This window comes from Acanthochromis polyacanthus, chromosome 21, assembly GCF_021347895.1.
Source record: "Acanthochromis polyacanthus isolate Apoly-LR-REF ecotype Palm Island chromosome 21, KAUST_Apoly_ChrSc, whole genome shotgun sequence".
In the NCBI taxonomy this organism is placed as follows: domain Eukaryota; kingdom Metazoa; phylum Chordata; class Actinopteri; family Pomacentridae; genus Acanthochromis; species Acanthochromis polyacanthus.
The window spans coordinates 19,398,547-19,415,537 of record NC_067133.1 but is presented as its reverse complement, the minus strand read 5'-3'; the positions used below and the strand labels follow the sequence as shown (position 1 = coordinate 19,415,537).

Genomic DNA, 16,991 nt, shown 5'->3' with positions numbered 1-16,991 from the left:
TACCTCTGTGCGAAACGTGCCAGATATATGTCAGAGCCGGTACAGCTTAAGGGTAGATAGAAGGAAAGAAAACTTAAATACCGTCAGCATGTGTAAACTCTTGTGATCACAACCACAACGTCTTTGACAGGCAAAATAGCAACAACCTGTTCAGCGTGGCATATACTTCTAGAAAGCTCCAGAAAGCTTTTAATAAATGATAAAAAAAAAAAAACATTAATTCTCTGCAGTTATATGAGCAACTCTTGCTGGCTACACTTATGTGCAGTATTGCTCAGATGCTTGATCTAATTAGATTTGTATGTGAATTTTACTTTAAGACTGCCAAACTGTTTTAAACTCTTTTGGGAAACTTACACAACACATCACTCAGTTTTACAGTTTTTTTTCTTTGCTGTTGTTGTATCTATTTCGCCCTCTGGTGGCCATGAAGACGCAAACACACAATCTGTAATGAGCTGGATTCATTTACCTTTTTAAAACAGTCAGCTGACAACTACTAGTCAGCAAGGACGAGGTCTGAAACACCAGAATTGGTAAACACTGAAATAAAGCGCCTGCTGACAAAAAAAATTAAATATCTCTGTATTACAAGTGACCATGAAAAAATTTAAAAGGTTGACAAGAAGGAAAAACATTTCATTTCAAGTGGGTGGGCCTAGCTGTGTAGCCATGGTAACAACAAAAAATGTCTGAGCATATCAGATATAGTTCATGTGTTTCCAGCCTCATTTAAACCCCATTCAGTCTCACATTATCATAATGTGTACTCTGAGGACAATTTGCAGAGGCTGGGAAAGCAACAGACAATCAGGCTTTTTCCCTACAGATCAAAAGCCATTCTCCTCATCTCCAACAAAACCAGCAATGCATGCACAAGTATAAACAAAGACACGGCACAAAATCATCCATAAAAAAGGTCATTTACAAAGGTATAAAATCATACAGTCACTGACATTTATCTCCACTTAGAGAAAAACCATCGCCTCCCAGGTTCTATTGGAGAGTGATGTTGACAGATGCTAAAGCGTCCACAGCCCAGCTGGGATACTGGTCACGGGAGGGAAACATTCGCTTCATGAACGCCTGGATAAACTCAGGAAATCGGCCTTCCATAATGCTCTGTCTCACAGAGCGCATCAGGGTGAGCTGCAAGGAGAAATGTTTGATGAATTGAGGAAAAATAATGGAATTACTATTGATCTCCAGTAAGATCATCTTCTTCTGTTCATCTTCAGAGTATATAAGGTCAGCTAGAGGCCAGAAAGCCCGGAGCATGCTTGTTCTGAAGCAGCCCGTTTGTCACAGCAGCATGTTACGGTAATTTATTAATGCTCCATTTAGTACTTGATCAGACATTAAGGTTTAGATCAAAGTGATAGATGATCATCATGGACATTCCTGAGCCACCGTGGCTTAAAAGGAAAAATGGGCAAAAACTTTCAGAAAAAAAAACAATCACCAGATTAAGAGGTTGCATAACCAGACAGTATCTGTTATGGTCTTCTAACATGATTATTATATTTTGGGACACATCTGTCACAAGATGGGACTTTTTGTTGTTTTGATAATGTCAGAGCACCACAGAAAGTTTGTGCTACTGAGGCACAGAGGCGCTGATAAGATCATCCCACATGTATTTGGAAAGCTGAACACTTTCTATCATATTTCTATGAGAGCAATTAGACTTTGAAACACATCATGAAGCCAATTATGCTGATATCTGGCTCGAGCAGATATGTCCCAGAGTCAGGATGGCAGACATAGGAGACGAATGAACCAATGAATCGTGTTTAATATATGCAGAAAGTGCCTTTTGGATAATTCAGCTCCTTTGAAACACATTAAAGAAAGCACTATAGCATGCTGGTAGTATACTGTAGTATTATATCAGTCAAGTTAAGTGAAGTCAAGCACATAAATGATTTTCCTAATACCGACCTGGTAGGAAATGTTGTGGATGGTGACGTGATGCATGGCAGCAGTGTCACTCTTAAACAGAGCATGCAGGTAAGCCCGACTATGTCTGAAATAGAGAAAGGGAATATCAATTAAATCAAAGTGGAGCACTGTGAAAATGTGCATATGAACACATTTCAAGCATCCTCGTTTCTGAGCCAAGTAAAATCAAAGTAGCACTGTAAGGCAGTCTGTAAGCCTACTTGGACATTTTATTATTGAGATTTTCTCACCTGAAAATGAACGAATTATAGTCATAGTCAAAATTAGGTCTTCTTGGGCACTAAAAACCACTTTAAAGGTCCATTGCTGTCACGATGAAGACAAATGTGTTTCTTTAATGAACTGCTATCGACTTACCTTTTGCAGGTGGGACACTGACAGTCTGGGTCTATGGGCTGGAAGTCTTTGGCATATTGCTTCTGTTTCACTTGGAGAGATCCCCAAGGCACCAAAGCAGAGCCAAACCTCTAAAGGAGAAGAAAAAGGGAAGGACAACATGGATTATAACTCCTAAATGACAATTTGAAAGTGATTTCTCAGCGTTGTGAGGTAAAGAGAGCTTACTGCAGTTCGGGTGGGGAAGACACAGTCGAACATATCGCATCCAAGAGCGACACACACCACCAAATCCACGGCATACCTACAGCATGCAGGGATCACACAAAGTGATATGCCAGTTAATGGCATTACAGCCAATAAACAGCATGAATCTCATGATGAATTTCAGTGCATACTAGCAAGCATACCCAACACCCATAAGGTAACGAGGTTTTTCCCGTGGCAGGTGGTCGGTGCTCAGCGTGACCATTCGCCAAAAGTCATCCTTCTCCTCTCCTCCACTTAAGCCTCCAATGGCAAAACCAGGAACATCACGTTTGGTCATTTCTGCAAGAAGGAAAAAAAAAACACAGTATCTAAAGTCACTATCATGTTGCCTCTATAATCTCTCTATATTGTGTCTACATGATATAAATCTGTATAGTGTACAGTCGTGCAAGGTCTCAATCTTAATATTTAAATATGGACAGGAAAAATTGTATTATATAACCTTAATTTTTATATTTAAATAATATAAAATATTGTAGACCTTAAGATTTTACATTTTCAAATCAATTTAGAACTTTTGTATCTCAACCGGAAAGCACTTTGGGTTAACATCTTTGACTTTAAATGTTTTTTTTTAAAAATGTTTAAATAATGGTGACTTGACTTGGGGAAGGGGCAAGTTTGACCCATATCTTGTGTTTTATGGTCAAAGTATTTAGAACTAGATCTGGTGTTAAAGTGTGTGTGTGTGACCTCCTGATGTCTTTGCTAAAATGCTATATGCTGCTAATAAATCTAACAGTAAATACAAGATCTTCTCATCACATTCTGACATTTTGACTAAGTTACCTGCCACCAAGGAGAGAAATATGAAGCATAAGTGTGTTAGTTAATGGGACTGCTTTCCAAATTAGTGACATAACTGGATTTTGGCGTTTTAGTCCCTCTCCAAATACAACCCAATTATTCAGCATGCGTGTAAATACCAGTATACAGAGACCGAGGCATCAAAACTGGACAAAGGTTCACCGCAGAGCAGGAGTTTTTACCATCTAGACAGGCCTTGCGCAGCTCTGAATTCAGTCCTCCCTGAATGATGGCGAAAAGGTTCTGTTTGTGTGGATTCTTATTGGCCACTATGCAGCGGTCCAGCCATCGAATGGATCTGTGCATGGCCTCCTCCACCCGCGGTCCCGTCACCGTACTGCTGACTACGTCATCCAACTGCATCATGATGTCTGACCCTAGAAGAACACAACAAAGCAGAGAGATGCTGTCTGTCAGCTACCGAGAAGGGAAGGGGACAATATTTGCTATTTAACACTGATTCAACTATTTTGCTCTGTGCTGACCCAGGCTGTTCTGGATGCTGATGGACTTCTCAGGACTTAATAGGATCTCTTTGCCATCATAGGGTGACTTGAACTTGACGCCCTCCTCAGTGACCTCAGAGAGTTCAACAAGAGACACCATCTGAAACCCTCCACTGTCCTGTAAGCATTTAAAAAAGAAACACAAAGGTTTCAGACGCAACTCATCAGCCTTCTGTTGTATTTAACTGAATTATAAAACTCCCTGCTTTCAACTATTTTGTCATCTATGTTTGATTCAAGAAAAGCAGCGCTGCACTCACAGTTAAAAGATTTCTCTTCCAGTTCATGAACCCGTGCAAACCATTGGCTTTCTCGATCAAGTCCGGTCCCTGTAGGCATCAGAGTTGAAACAGAAAAACATCTTAACTTACAAAAAGAAAGTTTTCATGAATTCGTGCAGCCATTGCTAAAGTCTGGTGAATTACAAAAGCGGAACCGAACTGCTGTTGTTACGGCATTTCCTACCGGCCTCATTCCAAGGTGATATGTGTTCCCAAGACAAATCTGACATCCCAGAGCCTCCAGCTGATGCACAGTTATTCCCTTTAGGGTCCCTTGAGTACCGACAGGCATGAAAACCGGGGTGTTAACGGTGCAGTGTGGCAGAATGAGATCACAAACTCTCGCTTTGGTCACCGGGCACTCAGCAACAATCCGCAGAGTGAGAGGAGAAGCTACAGACAGAGCTTTCTTTACGGACATGTTGTTTTCTGAAGTATTTGGAGCAGCTCCACACTCTATGGCGGCAGCCATGTTTCAGTGACCATGTGACATGGAGAGCTTGCGAATGACAATCGAGTCAACCAATTAGAAACGAGCTATTTCTTTTCAGGAACACGCCTTTTAAATGGCCAATAAAATTACACTATAGTGGAGCGACAGTAAAGTTAACCAATAAACGGCCTGGTTTTGTAGCCAGAGGTGGGTCTACATTCACCGGTTTTGATCGGATGTCGTCTCCTCTGACCGGATGGTGCTTGTGTAAAGGAAGTTTTGTTTTGCGAGTTTTCCGTCCGTCTCGACTGACTGAGTATTTAGTTAATGTTCTCAAAAGAACACGAAATGAAATTAGTGTGAAGTGCATCACCGGTGACCATTAAAGTATTCAAAGGGAGGGTGAAAGCTTAAGCTGTTTGAAACGGCGGAACGCAACACTTCAGAGTAACCCGAGAGCACCTTGCTGCTAAGCTAACGTTACCGAGCTAGTTAGCGCGGCTAGCGCCAGCCTCTGGTCTGCGTTGTGGTGAAGGGGCTCTCCGAGCTAACGAAGCCATGGGGAACCGGGGCATGGAAGACCTGATTCCCCTGATCAACAAGCTTCAAGACGCTTTCAGTTCCATTGGCCAGAGTTGCAATTTAGACCTCCCTCAGATCGCTGTGGTCGGTGGACAGAGCGCCGGAAAAAGCTCGGTCTTAGAAAATTTTGTTGGCAGGTAAGTGATAATGGTCATTTGAGTTAGTAAAGTGTTGCAATTATCTCATATAAACAGTTTTGCATGCATTCTGAAACAGTGCGTTTGATTGTTTATTCATTAGGAAATGGCATTCACCATGAAGCTAAGCTAACGTTTGTTACCTTGCGAGTACGTAACGTCAATATTATGTTACGCATTTGTCGTAAACCAGCTTTTATAGTGTAAAGTAGCTGCAGGTTCAACAACTCGACTTAAATGCGATCTTATTATAAATTAGGAAAAAATAATATTAAAGAAGGTTTAAGTGAAATTATTTTATCTTATTGCCTAGGGTTTTTTCATCTCATCATTGGCATTCACTTCACAGTATTTATGTCATTATAACTGTCAGTAAAATATTTTGTCAATGAATATCTGTTTACAAGCTGATGTTTTGGACGTGACAAATGAAGAGGTTTTACAAATTAAAGGTTTGTTTCTGTCAAATGCTCACTGTGGCACCATTTTTAGGAGGTCAGTGCTGAAAATCTTTTGTTGAAGTCCGTCTGTTTGGCTTTACTTCTGAATAAGAAGAGTTTCAATTGATTCTATTTATAATTCCAGGCCACACCCAGACTGTCCTACAGGATTAGCATTCACCAGTAATTGCTACAGCTGTTTAATAGAATCTTACTGAGTCACATAAGAGTTTGTTTTCTGATTAGCGTGTGTACTGCTGTAGATGTGGGACTGCAAATATGTAATTGGGAAAGCTGACAGGCTGAAGCATTGTAGGCAGAAAGAGCCTTTTATTAGGGATGCGTAGTTGTGCAGCTGAATTTCTCTCGTGTATTTTGTGCAATGCTTTGCTTACTCTCATCAAAATACTGACATTTTCTCAGCAAGCTCACATCTGTATCAGACACAACTTCCCTTGCCATCTTCCTCTTTTGTTTCTGTTTTTGGACAAAGTTTAGAAATTGGGGAAATAGGCCCGACGTCTCCTCATTGTTTGAGGTGTGAGGTTTAAGCCACGTCGCTCCTCAACAGGCTGATCCTGTTATCCTTTCCCACATCAGCAGCGAATGAGATCACCTAGCAGATAAAGAAGCAAAACAAGCTTGCTCTAAAGCAGCTGGTTTAGCAGGTTTCCACCCCATTGAGACACACACAGTGTCTAACCCAACCCATACAGCCGTCACAAATACACGCAAGCCAGCCGGCAGAATAGAGGAAGCACATTGGCTATTAAGATGGCACGCACACACATCTTTGATTATACACACACACTGGCAAGAGCAAGTCTTAACAACTCTCAGGCAAGAACACGCTTGCAGATTAGACGACCAGTCAGTGCTTATTAATTCATTTCAGTGGGAGTTTGTGCGGTGAGAGCCCTTAACATATATCAGCTGCAATTAACATGAGGCATTTCATGGTGACCTCAATTTCACTGTGTATGCCAGCCTTCCTCTTTCTGCCTGTTTACTGTACTAACACACACATGTCCATTTACTGAGAAGTTACTCAAGCATTACTCTGACACAAACTCTTGAGCACGATTACCTTTTCATGAAACGTGTGAGCAATGCACTTGGGACTTTATGATATAAAGTACAGCAGCTGCTCTGTATACCTGTTGCTGATGTGCAGTGGACTTTGAGTGCCCACAATGTAGAGCAGCAGAAGTCAAACTCCTGCCTAAGTTCAAGTCCTACTTCAACCTGAAAGCACTTGGGAGGTGCTGCACATCGCTATAGCAACAGGTGCGCTCATGACTCATTGTTGATCCAAGGGCTTGTTTGAGCTCAGGAGTGGCCAATACGTAAACCTTTTCCAATGTTTTCATTCGCCTTTTATGCAAAACTATGGATATTTCATTCACAAGTTGTGTGTGGTGACAGCTGGCTTTAGCTAGAGCACTGAAGACTGAGCTGCTGTTGCACTCCGTAAGGGGTGCTGTATAATTTCCCCAGTGGCTGAGATCTTTGTCTTTGCTGAGGTGCATGTTATGTGTGTGAAAGGCTGTCTTCATCTCTGTGCCCCCAGGGATGAAAATAATCCGTCTTTTAGTTTCTGCAAAAGCAGCAACAATAGAAACGGTCACATAATGCTGGGAAGTCACATCTCAGACGATAGACTGATGATTCAAACACAGAGCAAAATGCTCCTCCTTCCCTATCTCCCGCTTGAGCTTCATGCTTGGCGTCATGATCTGATATTGGTACCAAGTGACCAAATTTACTGCTTCACTATGTTAAACCCGCCATCACATTACGCATGTCTGATGTTGTTCAGTTTCTGCTGTACATTTCTTGACCTTTGTGAAGAAAAGAAAAGTAGAACTAGATCATATTTGCTGTATAGTTACTGTCTCTCAGTTGTCACTATCCTGTTTTTCATCCCAGGCAGTCGACGCGGTATGGAGATTGCTCACTGTTCTGTGTGACCCATCTTGTTGATGTGATTTGAACCTCTGTTTCCTACAAATTCGTTACAAGAGACCAGCACAGAAGTTAATTAAATCACTGTGACTCAACATCATCACCTATTTGTGAATGTTTCAGTCTGTTGGCAGGGTTGTTTCCTCATTTAGATATCACCACAGCAACTTAATTACTGACCCCAGCTTTTACTGATGTCATAAACTTTCAGTAAACACACTAGAATCTGCTGTATGTGTGTTTATCCCAATCACGCGATACCTAATAAATATTTCTAATGATAGATGCAGGTGTCAATAATAGCAATAATTTCTTTCCCCTTTCAGGCATATCGCTGCCATGGTCCTTACATTGTGCTTATCGATTCACTCTGGCATTTCTGACAGACAAAAGTACATACAATAGAAACGTTGTCATGTAACAATTAGCAAGACAGAACATGATATTTTTCCCTGAGTCATCAGATGAACATTAGACAGCTAAGGTCTCAGCAGTTCTGAAGAAAATAACCAATTAATAAGCTGTAGAGGTAAGAAGTGCTGAATAAAAAAAAAAATCTAATTTAGGATAACTTTTCATTTCCTTTTTACTCAATTGTCCACAGACTATAGCATGTATTATTAGATCACACTTCACAGACACACCCTTGCCTCCACCTTTGCTGGTGCTTTGTGCTTCATTGTCCCAGCTGGGAGTAAAGATATCATATCAAGCTCTGCAAGCTGGCCTGGGTGGAGGTTGTAATCAGATGAATGGCAAATAGACTACTGAGAAAACAGGAGTTTTCAAAGTCTAAGGCTACGCTTGATAAAGAATTCAAAGTATCAGCCCTGCTCTAATTCCACGTTTACCGCAATATACCCACGTATGCAAATAGAAATATTTGTTCAATATGCATGCTGCCTTTACATTCTGAGTTTGAACAGAAATGCCCACCGGTCTGGATAGTTGTGTGTAGCACAGTAAGACAGCGCTTTGAGGACAAAGTACAGACAGCTGAGTGGCAGTGATGGAGGGGATTTTCCGCTAAGCAGTTGGATTTTGGTGGTGCTTGAAGAGGCTCTACTGCCTTGCGAAACCTCTTGGTACCCACAGTGACAGACTGTGGTGCGGGAATGCGGGTAGCCTTAATTATACGTTCTTTGCCACTACAGGCCCACAGAATAAGTCTGACCATACCACAAACATACTTTTTGTGTACTGTGCCCTACAATGAAAGCTTGCTCTGACCTCAGAATTCACACACCAGTTTCCGGGTTTGAAAGCGAAGTCTGCCAGCCTCTATGGACTTTAGGGAAAGGAGGATCGGCTGTGGGCTATGGCTCCTCAGAGCTGCTCTGCCTGTTTGTAAGAGGCAGAGGCTGTACAAGCAGGCAGGGGGAGGGGAGTTGGCTTTCTCATTCTCTCCTTGCTCTACTCTCCCTTGATTTTGCTTTCTCTCGTGTTAGGAAGAGGGAGGCTCGCAGACTGATGCTCTTTGCTCGGCCATGCATAATGCATGAAATGATACACAATCTGCTCAGCCTCGTCTATCATTTACAGCGCATCAATAATGGAGTCCTGGCCTCTTGCTTCTTTTCAATATGCCACTGCTGTTTATCCAATCCTGTCTATGAGGATTGAATGGTTCGATTCCGTACTTGCCTTACATCCTGTCAAAAGAGCAGTTTGATCGAACAGCTTGTTTGTATTTATTTTCAACCACATTATTTCCACTTTATTATGTTGCTGTATATCCTTCACCAGTAGCCACTTGTTGAGCCAATTAAATGGTGTTTGGGTACTGAAAAGCCAGTGAGAGTGACGTGTAACTGGAGAATGTCCTCTAACATAGGACATTAGCATTTTTTTGACGAGGTGATCCTTGTTGTGGTGTCTGAGCAGCATCTTAATATGTGTTCAGCCTAACCAACCCCGCAGCTTAAAGTGGTTTTGTTCTTTATCTCTACCTCACTCCCTGTCTTGCTCACAAACCTCATCCAGGGCTTTCTATACTCTCCGCCATGTGGACAAATGCCTGTATGCTCCACATTATGTGCATGACACAGCAGCAGTGCTGAACCACAGACCTGTGAATTTATGCTGACCTGCGGATTTTTGCCGTGGGGAACATCCAGAATGTTCACCACTGTTTGACCACAGGACTACAATATAGGAACAGCAAGCAGTATGTAGTATGGCAGCTGCCCTCTTTTCTTTTGTCCTGTGGCTGACACATTGCTTCCAGTCTGAAGTCAGCAGGCAGGCAGGCTGAGCACCGTCACAGTATCCTCAGGCCTGTAGGTCTGGCAGAAGTGATAAAAAAGGAGAATGTGGGTTAGTGACATGCTCAGCTCCGCTAGAATTATTCTAGGGCTGGGGCCAGTGATTACCACCAGATGTAGTGTATTTGTAGAGCAGCAGAGAGACATTCAGAATTGGTAGGGGAGTGGAGATGACTGGGTGGAGCAGCCTCATCTGAAGGCTGACTAAGCAACGTTGGCCATGTTGTTAAAAATTCCTGTCACTTTAAGAGAAACAAACGGGCCAACTGTGAGAAAGTTCTCATTGTTTCTCTGTATGTCTGTGTCTCAGTAATGCAGTCTTGCACCCAAAGCATTTGGAGGTCCGGGTTTGCTGTCTTCATATGCTGTCTGCACTGTGTTGCATTTTGCAATTTGCATGATGACAGCTTGTGGTTGAGATATGCACCTAGCAGGACTATGTTGTTTGAGGCTAGTGTGGTCTGGGCGCAATCATGGGTGATGGTTCTTCTATTGACACAGCCTTGACTTGCACAAAGGCTAACATTTTCCTGCTGAAACCACGGGCATTGCCTCTGATGACATGTTTTATATTTGGTTTATTGATATGAAGACAATAAGAATACATTAAGCTGTTTACATTTTTGAAATGCCCATTTCTTTCCATGTTATAACATCTTAATTACATGCAAAAAGTGCATATTTTCTTTATCTCCCTCCTTTCAGTTAACAAACATAAACCAACATTTGATGCTGTCCAAATATTTTTTCATGGTTTGGACTCACAACATCATTTCACAAAATTAACATAAATACAGTAGTCGTGCTTTATCATTGGCTGTGCAGATGTTTAAAATGTATTAGATTAATAAAAGTTCTTAGCCCTGTTGCTCCACAGCGTCTCCTTGTAGCTGCAGACACAGACTGTTACTGTGCTGAGCGGCAGTCTGCTCCTATGTTCAGTGTTGCAAAACAGAATTGAACTTTGGGGAACTCATGTAGTGGGCTAAGAAAAAGATTTGCATCATATATCCTCTCTTGGATGTGAAAGAAATGGCGAAACGTCTCCAATCAGATGTTTGAAAACAATAGATGAGGGTAAAAATGTGTAACTTACGCAAAGTTGTGGGAGATCCTAATGAAGGAAGGAACAAAGGTATTAGTGTAAACCTTGCTGCACTCTATCCTTGATCCGAAAACACATTAAGGTAAGATGGGCAAAGCCTGTATGATGAGAAGAACTTCATCCCTGTAATCATGCATGGAAACAGATCTATTGTGTTGTTGGGTTGTTGTTGCTACGTTATATATGATGGTGTGTGGCATCTTTGGCTTTCTTAGGAGATATTTACTCTCAGTGTGTAAACTGAAGCATGGTAATTGTTGGATTTTCCAGCAAGAGACTGATCCCATTTCAGATATTGGCCGCACAAAGAAAGAAGCTGAAGCATGGAGACCAAGGAATATTAGAAAGCATGAAGCTTTTGCACATCAGGAATAGGCAAAAATGTTGATTGAGAGTGTTAAATTGTTTCTTTTACAGCATGTTTTCAAGAATCCCTGAATTTTATTTACATCACTAGAATGTCTTGAAGGTTACATGGGTTGGATCGTTGTGATTTCAACTGTAGTTATCCTTTTTTTTTTACATTTGTTTTTCTGCTGTCAGACAACACAACAAGGATGAAATAGATATTTATTTGTAGTCCATAAACTAACTGGTAATCAGGAGTCTTTCCATAATTGCCACAGAGGTAAAATCCCTATTTTCTAATGGCAATGTAATCTGACCAAATAAGCATAAATCCAGGTTAACAATAACACCTATTCTATGTATTGGGATAAACTAGCATTTTAAATTAACAATCACAAAGAGAGCTACATGCTAAAGGTTGTCTTCTTAACCTAACTGTAGCACTTTGGCTTGCGTCATTATTTTTGCATCATTATTTAGGAAAAACTCAGCTTACCCTGGACTCACTGAAACCTGTGTGTTTTAAGACTTATACTCTCTTGGAGGCCATTTGGAAATGTTTGTTTTGGGAGGGGAATCACAGATTTAGTCCAGACAAATGAGAGGGAAAAATGCTTACCTCGGTTTAATGTGGATGAGGACTGAATCTGTTTTTCTAAGTGTAATTGAATCTATGCTTTGATTCAAAAAATGTACTCAGCACGGTAAGATCACCGCGGATGCTGTCCTACAAGTTGTCTCATTATTCAGCGTCTGTCTAGCAGCTCTAGGATTTGGTTTTAGATGACATTATAATTGCACACTGTTCAGCTCAGCACGGAGGGAGACTTCATAAATCTAAAGTAAACTGACATACATTGAAGATATAACCTCTGTGGATTTTCTTTTTGTGTGGATTTTCACAGTAATACCAAGAGTAGATGTGCCTGAATTGATCTCTGAAGTGCTAATGATTAGAGAAAATGACTTTGTCACATTTGATTTGTTGTGAGAAAAGTTGGAGGCGTGAAAATCTCCTGTACCCATCAATTTGGAAGAGGCCATGGTGCGAGGAAATGGACATTGAGTGTAATGAATAACTGAACGTTCTGTCTCATTCTTGTTCCTTCTTTCTATTACTTTGTCTGTCTCTGCCCTGTGATGCCCCTGTTTTATCTAACAGGTCCCCTTTGTTTTATTTTTTAGTCCCCTTTATCCATTTTACGCCTCCATTGTTTTGGTGTTTATTTTCTTTTTCTTGCCTCTCTCATTCAGGGACTTTCTTCCACGTGGATCAGGCATTGTTACCCGCAGACCTCTTATTTTGCAGCTGGTCAACAATAAAGCAGGTGAGTCTGTGAATGATAATGCGAGTCCTGTGCCTCGCCACATCTCCATCTCCTTTCATTGCTGCCCTGCATATGGCCTCTCTGTCCCAGTGCCTCAAGCTAGGTCCACTGCCTGCCGTTTGCTACTTTCATCTCTTTAATTCAATATTCTCATTTTCCCTCTCTTCCCTGCTTTTTCCTTTCTCTTTGTCCTTTTCTCTCCCGCTACCGTGCCCTTGTGTACGGCACTCTGCCTGTCTGTGTAGAATATGCCGAATTCCTGCACTGCAAAGGAAAGAAGTTTGTGGATTTTGATGAAGTGCGGTCGGAAATTGAGGCAGAGACCGACAGGATAACGGGCTCCAACAAAGGCATCTCTCCCATCCCAATTAACCTGAGAGTCTACTCCCCACACGGTAATAAACACAAATCTGTCTGAAAACACATTCATATACATTACCTGCTTTTTTGGTTTATATTCAGCCATCAGGAATATTTCCATGCTAGTTGCTCTGTCATGTATTTATATTTAATACTTGTAATTGTGCCAAAAAATATTGTGTAACAGTATCTGTCTGATCTACCAATAATGTGATAAGTCAGAAAAACGGCTTTCACAAATTGCTTATTTTATCCAAAAACAATTCATAATTTCATTTCAAGAGAATGCGTGTCAAATATATATTGACAACACTGTTTGTTGTTGCTTTTTAAATTACATGCATATGTTATGGCTTGAGGAATTTTTCTGCCTTGTGCAAAATTGTGTTGCAATTATCCACTTCTTGCTGTTTACAAAATTAGCTTTCCAGAGAGCCTTGTAAGATATTACACAACATTAGATTGTTGTGGTTTGCACCAGTCGGGTTTTGGGAACACATTAAGCAGCTGAACGGCACTCCTCTGATGTTCTTATGGTTTTTTTTTTACTCCATTGCTGGATGGCTGTCAAAGACGTCTTATCTCCTTGTGGGAGTCGTTGGAGGGAATTCACATTTCCATGTTTATTTCTTTCAGTTAATGTAACACTTATAAGTAAAACATCAGAGAGCACTTGGTTTGATATCGTAAAAACTCAATTACGTTTCCAGCAGCAAATGATGAATGCTTCCCCTCAATCACACACCCCCATTAATATGCAGAATGGATGTCGGTAATTATCTGATGTTTTTATTAAATTGTACGAAAATGAAGCTGACATCTAAAATACACACAGCTGTATCTAATCTTGAGCTTGATATGTAAAAACATATTAGCAATGTTGTCAATAGCATGTGAGTTTTCTTTACAGTGTGATTGCAGTTTAATTATGCTGTCAAAGATTTAAAGATGCATTTGTCTCACATTCATCATTACCTGTATTTTTTATTCATCTGCTTAAGCAAGTTTATGATTTGTCGTATGTGAAACCAAAGATTTGACAGGACAAGTATATATTTTTTTCTCAAGAAATTGATTGTTTACTTTAGCAAAATTAGGAAAAAATGCACTTATTTGAATTTTAATTTGTATGACTTTTGTCCATGCGACTCAGTGCTGAACCTGACCCTGATCGACCTTCCGGGGATGACTAAAGTCGCCGTAGGAGATCAGCCAGCAGACATCGAGCACCAGATCAGAGATATGCTGATGCAGTTTATCACTAAGGAGAGCTGTCTGATCCTGGCAGTCACCCCTGCCAATACTGATTTGGCCAACTCGGATGCTCTGAAGATCGCCAAGGAAGTGGACCCACAGGGTAAGCAGGGAGCTTTCTAGTAGCTCAGCCGTCAGGGTGCACGCCTACGAACACTGTGCAATAAAAGTATATGAAACATTACGTCTTCTGACACCCATTACCTCGCATTTAATCTGCTGCTGCAGTTTTGGCAGCATTTCTCTCTGCCAACACTTCGTAGCTCTTTCTTTGACAATCCTCTGCCAGGAAAAGGTCAAAGACACTCGTAACAAATCTTTTAAAATTGATGTAGTTACACGTCATAATTTTGTGCAGGTATGCGTACCATTGGCGTTATCACAAAACTGGACCTGATGGATGAAGGGACGGATGCAAAGGACATCCTTGAAAATAAACTGCTGCCACTGCGTAGAGGTGAGGATCATACAAATACTCTGAGAAACACACACTTGAATGCTTTATTGTTAGCCCTTGATTGACTACTTATGTCTCTGTGTTTAGGTTACATTGGTGTAGTGAATCGCAGTCAGAAAGACATCGATGGAAAGAAGGACATTCGTGCTGCTCTGGCTGCAGAGAGAAAGTTCTTCCTGTCTCACCCTGGTTACAGACACATAGCAGAGCGCATGGGCACGCCACATCTACAAAAGACACTTAACCAGGTCTGCTGTCAACTGAAATTCTTTGATTTTTAAATGATGAAATAATACCGTTGACTCTCAGAAGTAGTAACACTACTTCTGTCTGTCTCTAGCAATTGACCAACCACATCAGGGATACCCTGCCTGGTCTGCGCAGTAAGCTGCAGAGTCAGCTCCTCTCTCTGGAGAAGGAGGTGGAGGAGTTCAAGAACTTCCGTCCAGATGACCCAACACGGAAGACCAAAGCCTTGTTGCAGTGAGTGCAAATTAGTATTTCTGTTCAACAAAATGTACAGTATATTTACTTTTTTGTATCTAGAGGTTGTGATAGTATCATTGTTTTTCTTACACAACACAGTGTTGCTTTGTGCTGGAACATCTTACATATCCCTATTTCAGAATATGGGGAAGTTCTACCGAGATATGACTCTTACCTCAAACAGACATTGTTTTACCGCTGACTGTAAGCATTGATAAGATAAGTCCTTTATTTCTCCCCATGCCAGGGGAAATTCACCTTGTTCCAGCAGCTTATGTAGCAATAAACGTAGTAATAGAAATATAATAATAATAATAATAATAATAAAAACAGTAGTAATAATATTTACAATATGTACAGGGATGAGAAGTGAGGATGACACACTGTAAGACAACGCAATATAAAGTGGCTTGAAAAAATAAGTTTCAAAAGTGCAAAGATGGAGCAGTGCAAATTTTATGGTTTGGGGTGATATGAGTCCAGTTTATGTTAGCATCAACCAGTGATGCTGATGTTAAAGTCTTACAACAGATGGGATGAAGGACCTGTGATAGAGCTCCTCCTTGCAGGGTGGGTGTCTCAGGCTGCTGCTGAAGGAGCTGCTTAATGACCCCACAGTGTCATGCAGTGGGTGAGAGGGATTGTCCATGATGGATGTGAGCTTGCCAACATCCTCCTCTCACCCACCTCTTCGATGGAGCCCAGGGAACAGTCCAGGACAGAACCGACCTTCCTGACCAGTCTGTTCAGTCTCTTTCCGTCCCTTTCAGTGCTCCCTGCTCCCCAACAGACCACTGCATAGAAAATAGTAGACGCTACCACAGAGTCATAAAATGTCCAGAACATTACTCCGGAATTGTTGAACAGCAAGGCGATTATTCACTAATCCACTTGCCTTTTTGTGCTCCCATCAGGATGGTGCAGCAGTTTGGTGTGGACTTTGAGAAATGTATCGAGGGCTCTGGGGACCAGGTGGACACCAATGAGCTATCGGGTGGTGCCAAGATCAACCGCATCTTCCATGAACGCTTCCCCTTCGAACTAGTCAAGGTTAGCACTGATATTTACATCGACGCCCTCAGAGGGTAGTAGAAACCTTTGCAATGTCTGACGTATGGTTAGATTTGTTAACGTTATTTGCATTCCCGTTCCTCAGATTGTGTTTGACGAGAAGGAGCTGAGGCGGGAGATCAGCCATGCAATCAAGAATGTCCATGGTGTCAGGCAAGTGCAGCCGAGCTGACTTCCAAAGTAGTCACTGTCAGAGCTCAGTAGACAGCTGGGTTCTGTCTTCATACTGGATACTGCAGTTGCCACACACTTTGCTTTTCTTCCTTCATCAAAGCTTTTATCCCCCGCCTCCACAAAGTGGAAAAGGGGGATATAGGTTTGGCCTCCGTGCGTCCGTCCTTCCTTCCGTCCGTGCGTCCGTCCGAGATGAAGGGGACAGCTTTTCTCGGAAACTATTACAGCTAGGATTACGAAATTTAGTGTGTAGCTTCACACCATGGACACCTTAATCAAGTTCGAAAGAGAGACCTGTGCGATAATATTTAACAGAGTTATGGCCCTTTATCACTATTTTGGATATAGACTCATAGACATCATATGTGGCGGGGGATATTGATGACCATGTCATGCACTGTTTTCCAATCGCTACTGCTTCGCCA

General features: G+C 41.5%; 2 protein-coding genes across 14 annotated transcripts in view; one reads left to right on the top strand and one right to left on the bottom strand.

Moving 5' to 3' along the window:
• Positions 1-907: 907 nt before the first annotated feature.
• qtrt1 (queuine tRNA-ribosyltransferase 1) lies at positions 908-4,660 on the bottom strand. The gene is made up of 9 exons (XM_022210973.2): positions 4,347-4,660; positions 4,142-4,210; positions 3,861-3,999; positions 3,558-3,752; positions 2,709-2,847; positions 2,527-2,602; positions 2,320-2,429; positions 1,942-2,026; positions 908-1,149 (listed from the first exon to the last, which is right to left on the bottom strand). The coding sequence occupies exons 1-9, from the start codon at positions 4,632-4,634 to the stop codon at positions 997-999; spliced, it is 1,254 nt and encodes a 417-aa protein (XP_022066665.2). The 5' UTR covers positions 4,635-4,660; the 3' UTR covers positions 908-996.
• Positions 4,661-4,828: 168 nt separating this feature from the next.
• dnm2a (dynamin 2a) overlaps positions 4,829-16,991 on the top strand; it is a 32,072-nt gene continuing 19,909 nt past the window's right edge. For 7 of the 13 annotated variants that reach the window (XM_051941561.1, XM_051941567.1, XM_051941564.1 and 4 more), the window contains exons 1-9: positions 4,829-5,314; positions 12,691-12,764; positions 13,010-13,159; positions 14,278-14,481; positions 14,737-14,835; positions 14,923-15,083; positions 15,176-15,318; positions 16,236-16,371; positions 16,478-16,545. In XM_051941561.1, the coding sequence (XP_051797521.1) occupies positions 5,154-5,314; positions 12,691-12,764; positions 13,010-13,159; positions 14,278-14,481; positions 14,737-14,835; positions 14,923-15,083; positions 15,176-15,318; positions 16,236-16,371; positions 16,478-16,545 (1,196 nt within the window). In that variant the 5' untranslated portion in view covers positions 4,829-5,153. The remainder of the gene's footprint in view (positions 5,315-12,690; positions 12,765-13,009; positions 13,160-14,277; positions 14,482-14,736; positions 14,836-14,922; positions 15,084-15,175; positions 15,319-16,235; positions 16,372-16,477; positions 16,546-16,991) is intronic. The other 6 variants (XM_022210970.2, XM_022210968.2, XM_022210966.2 and 3 more) reach the window with 2 other exon arrangements.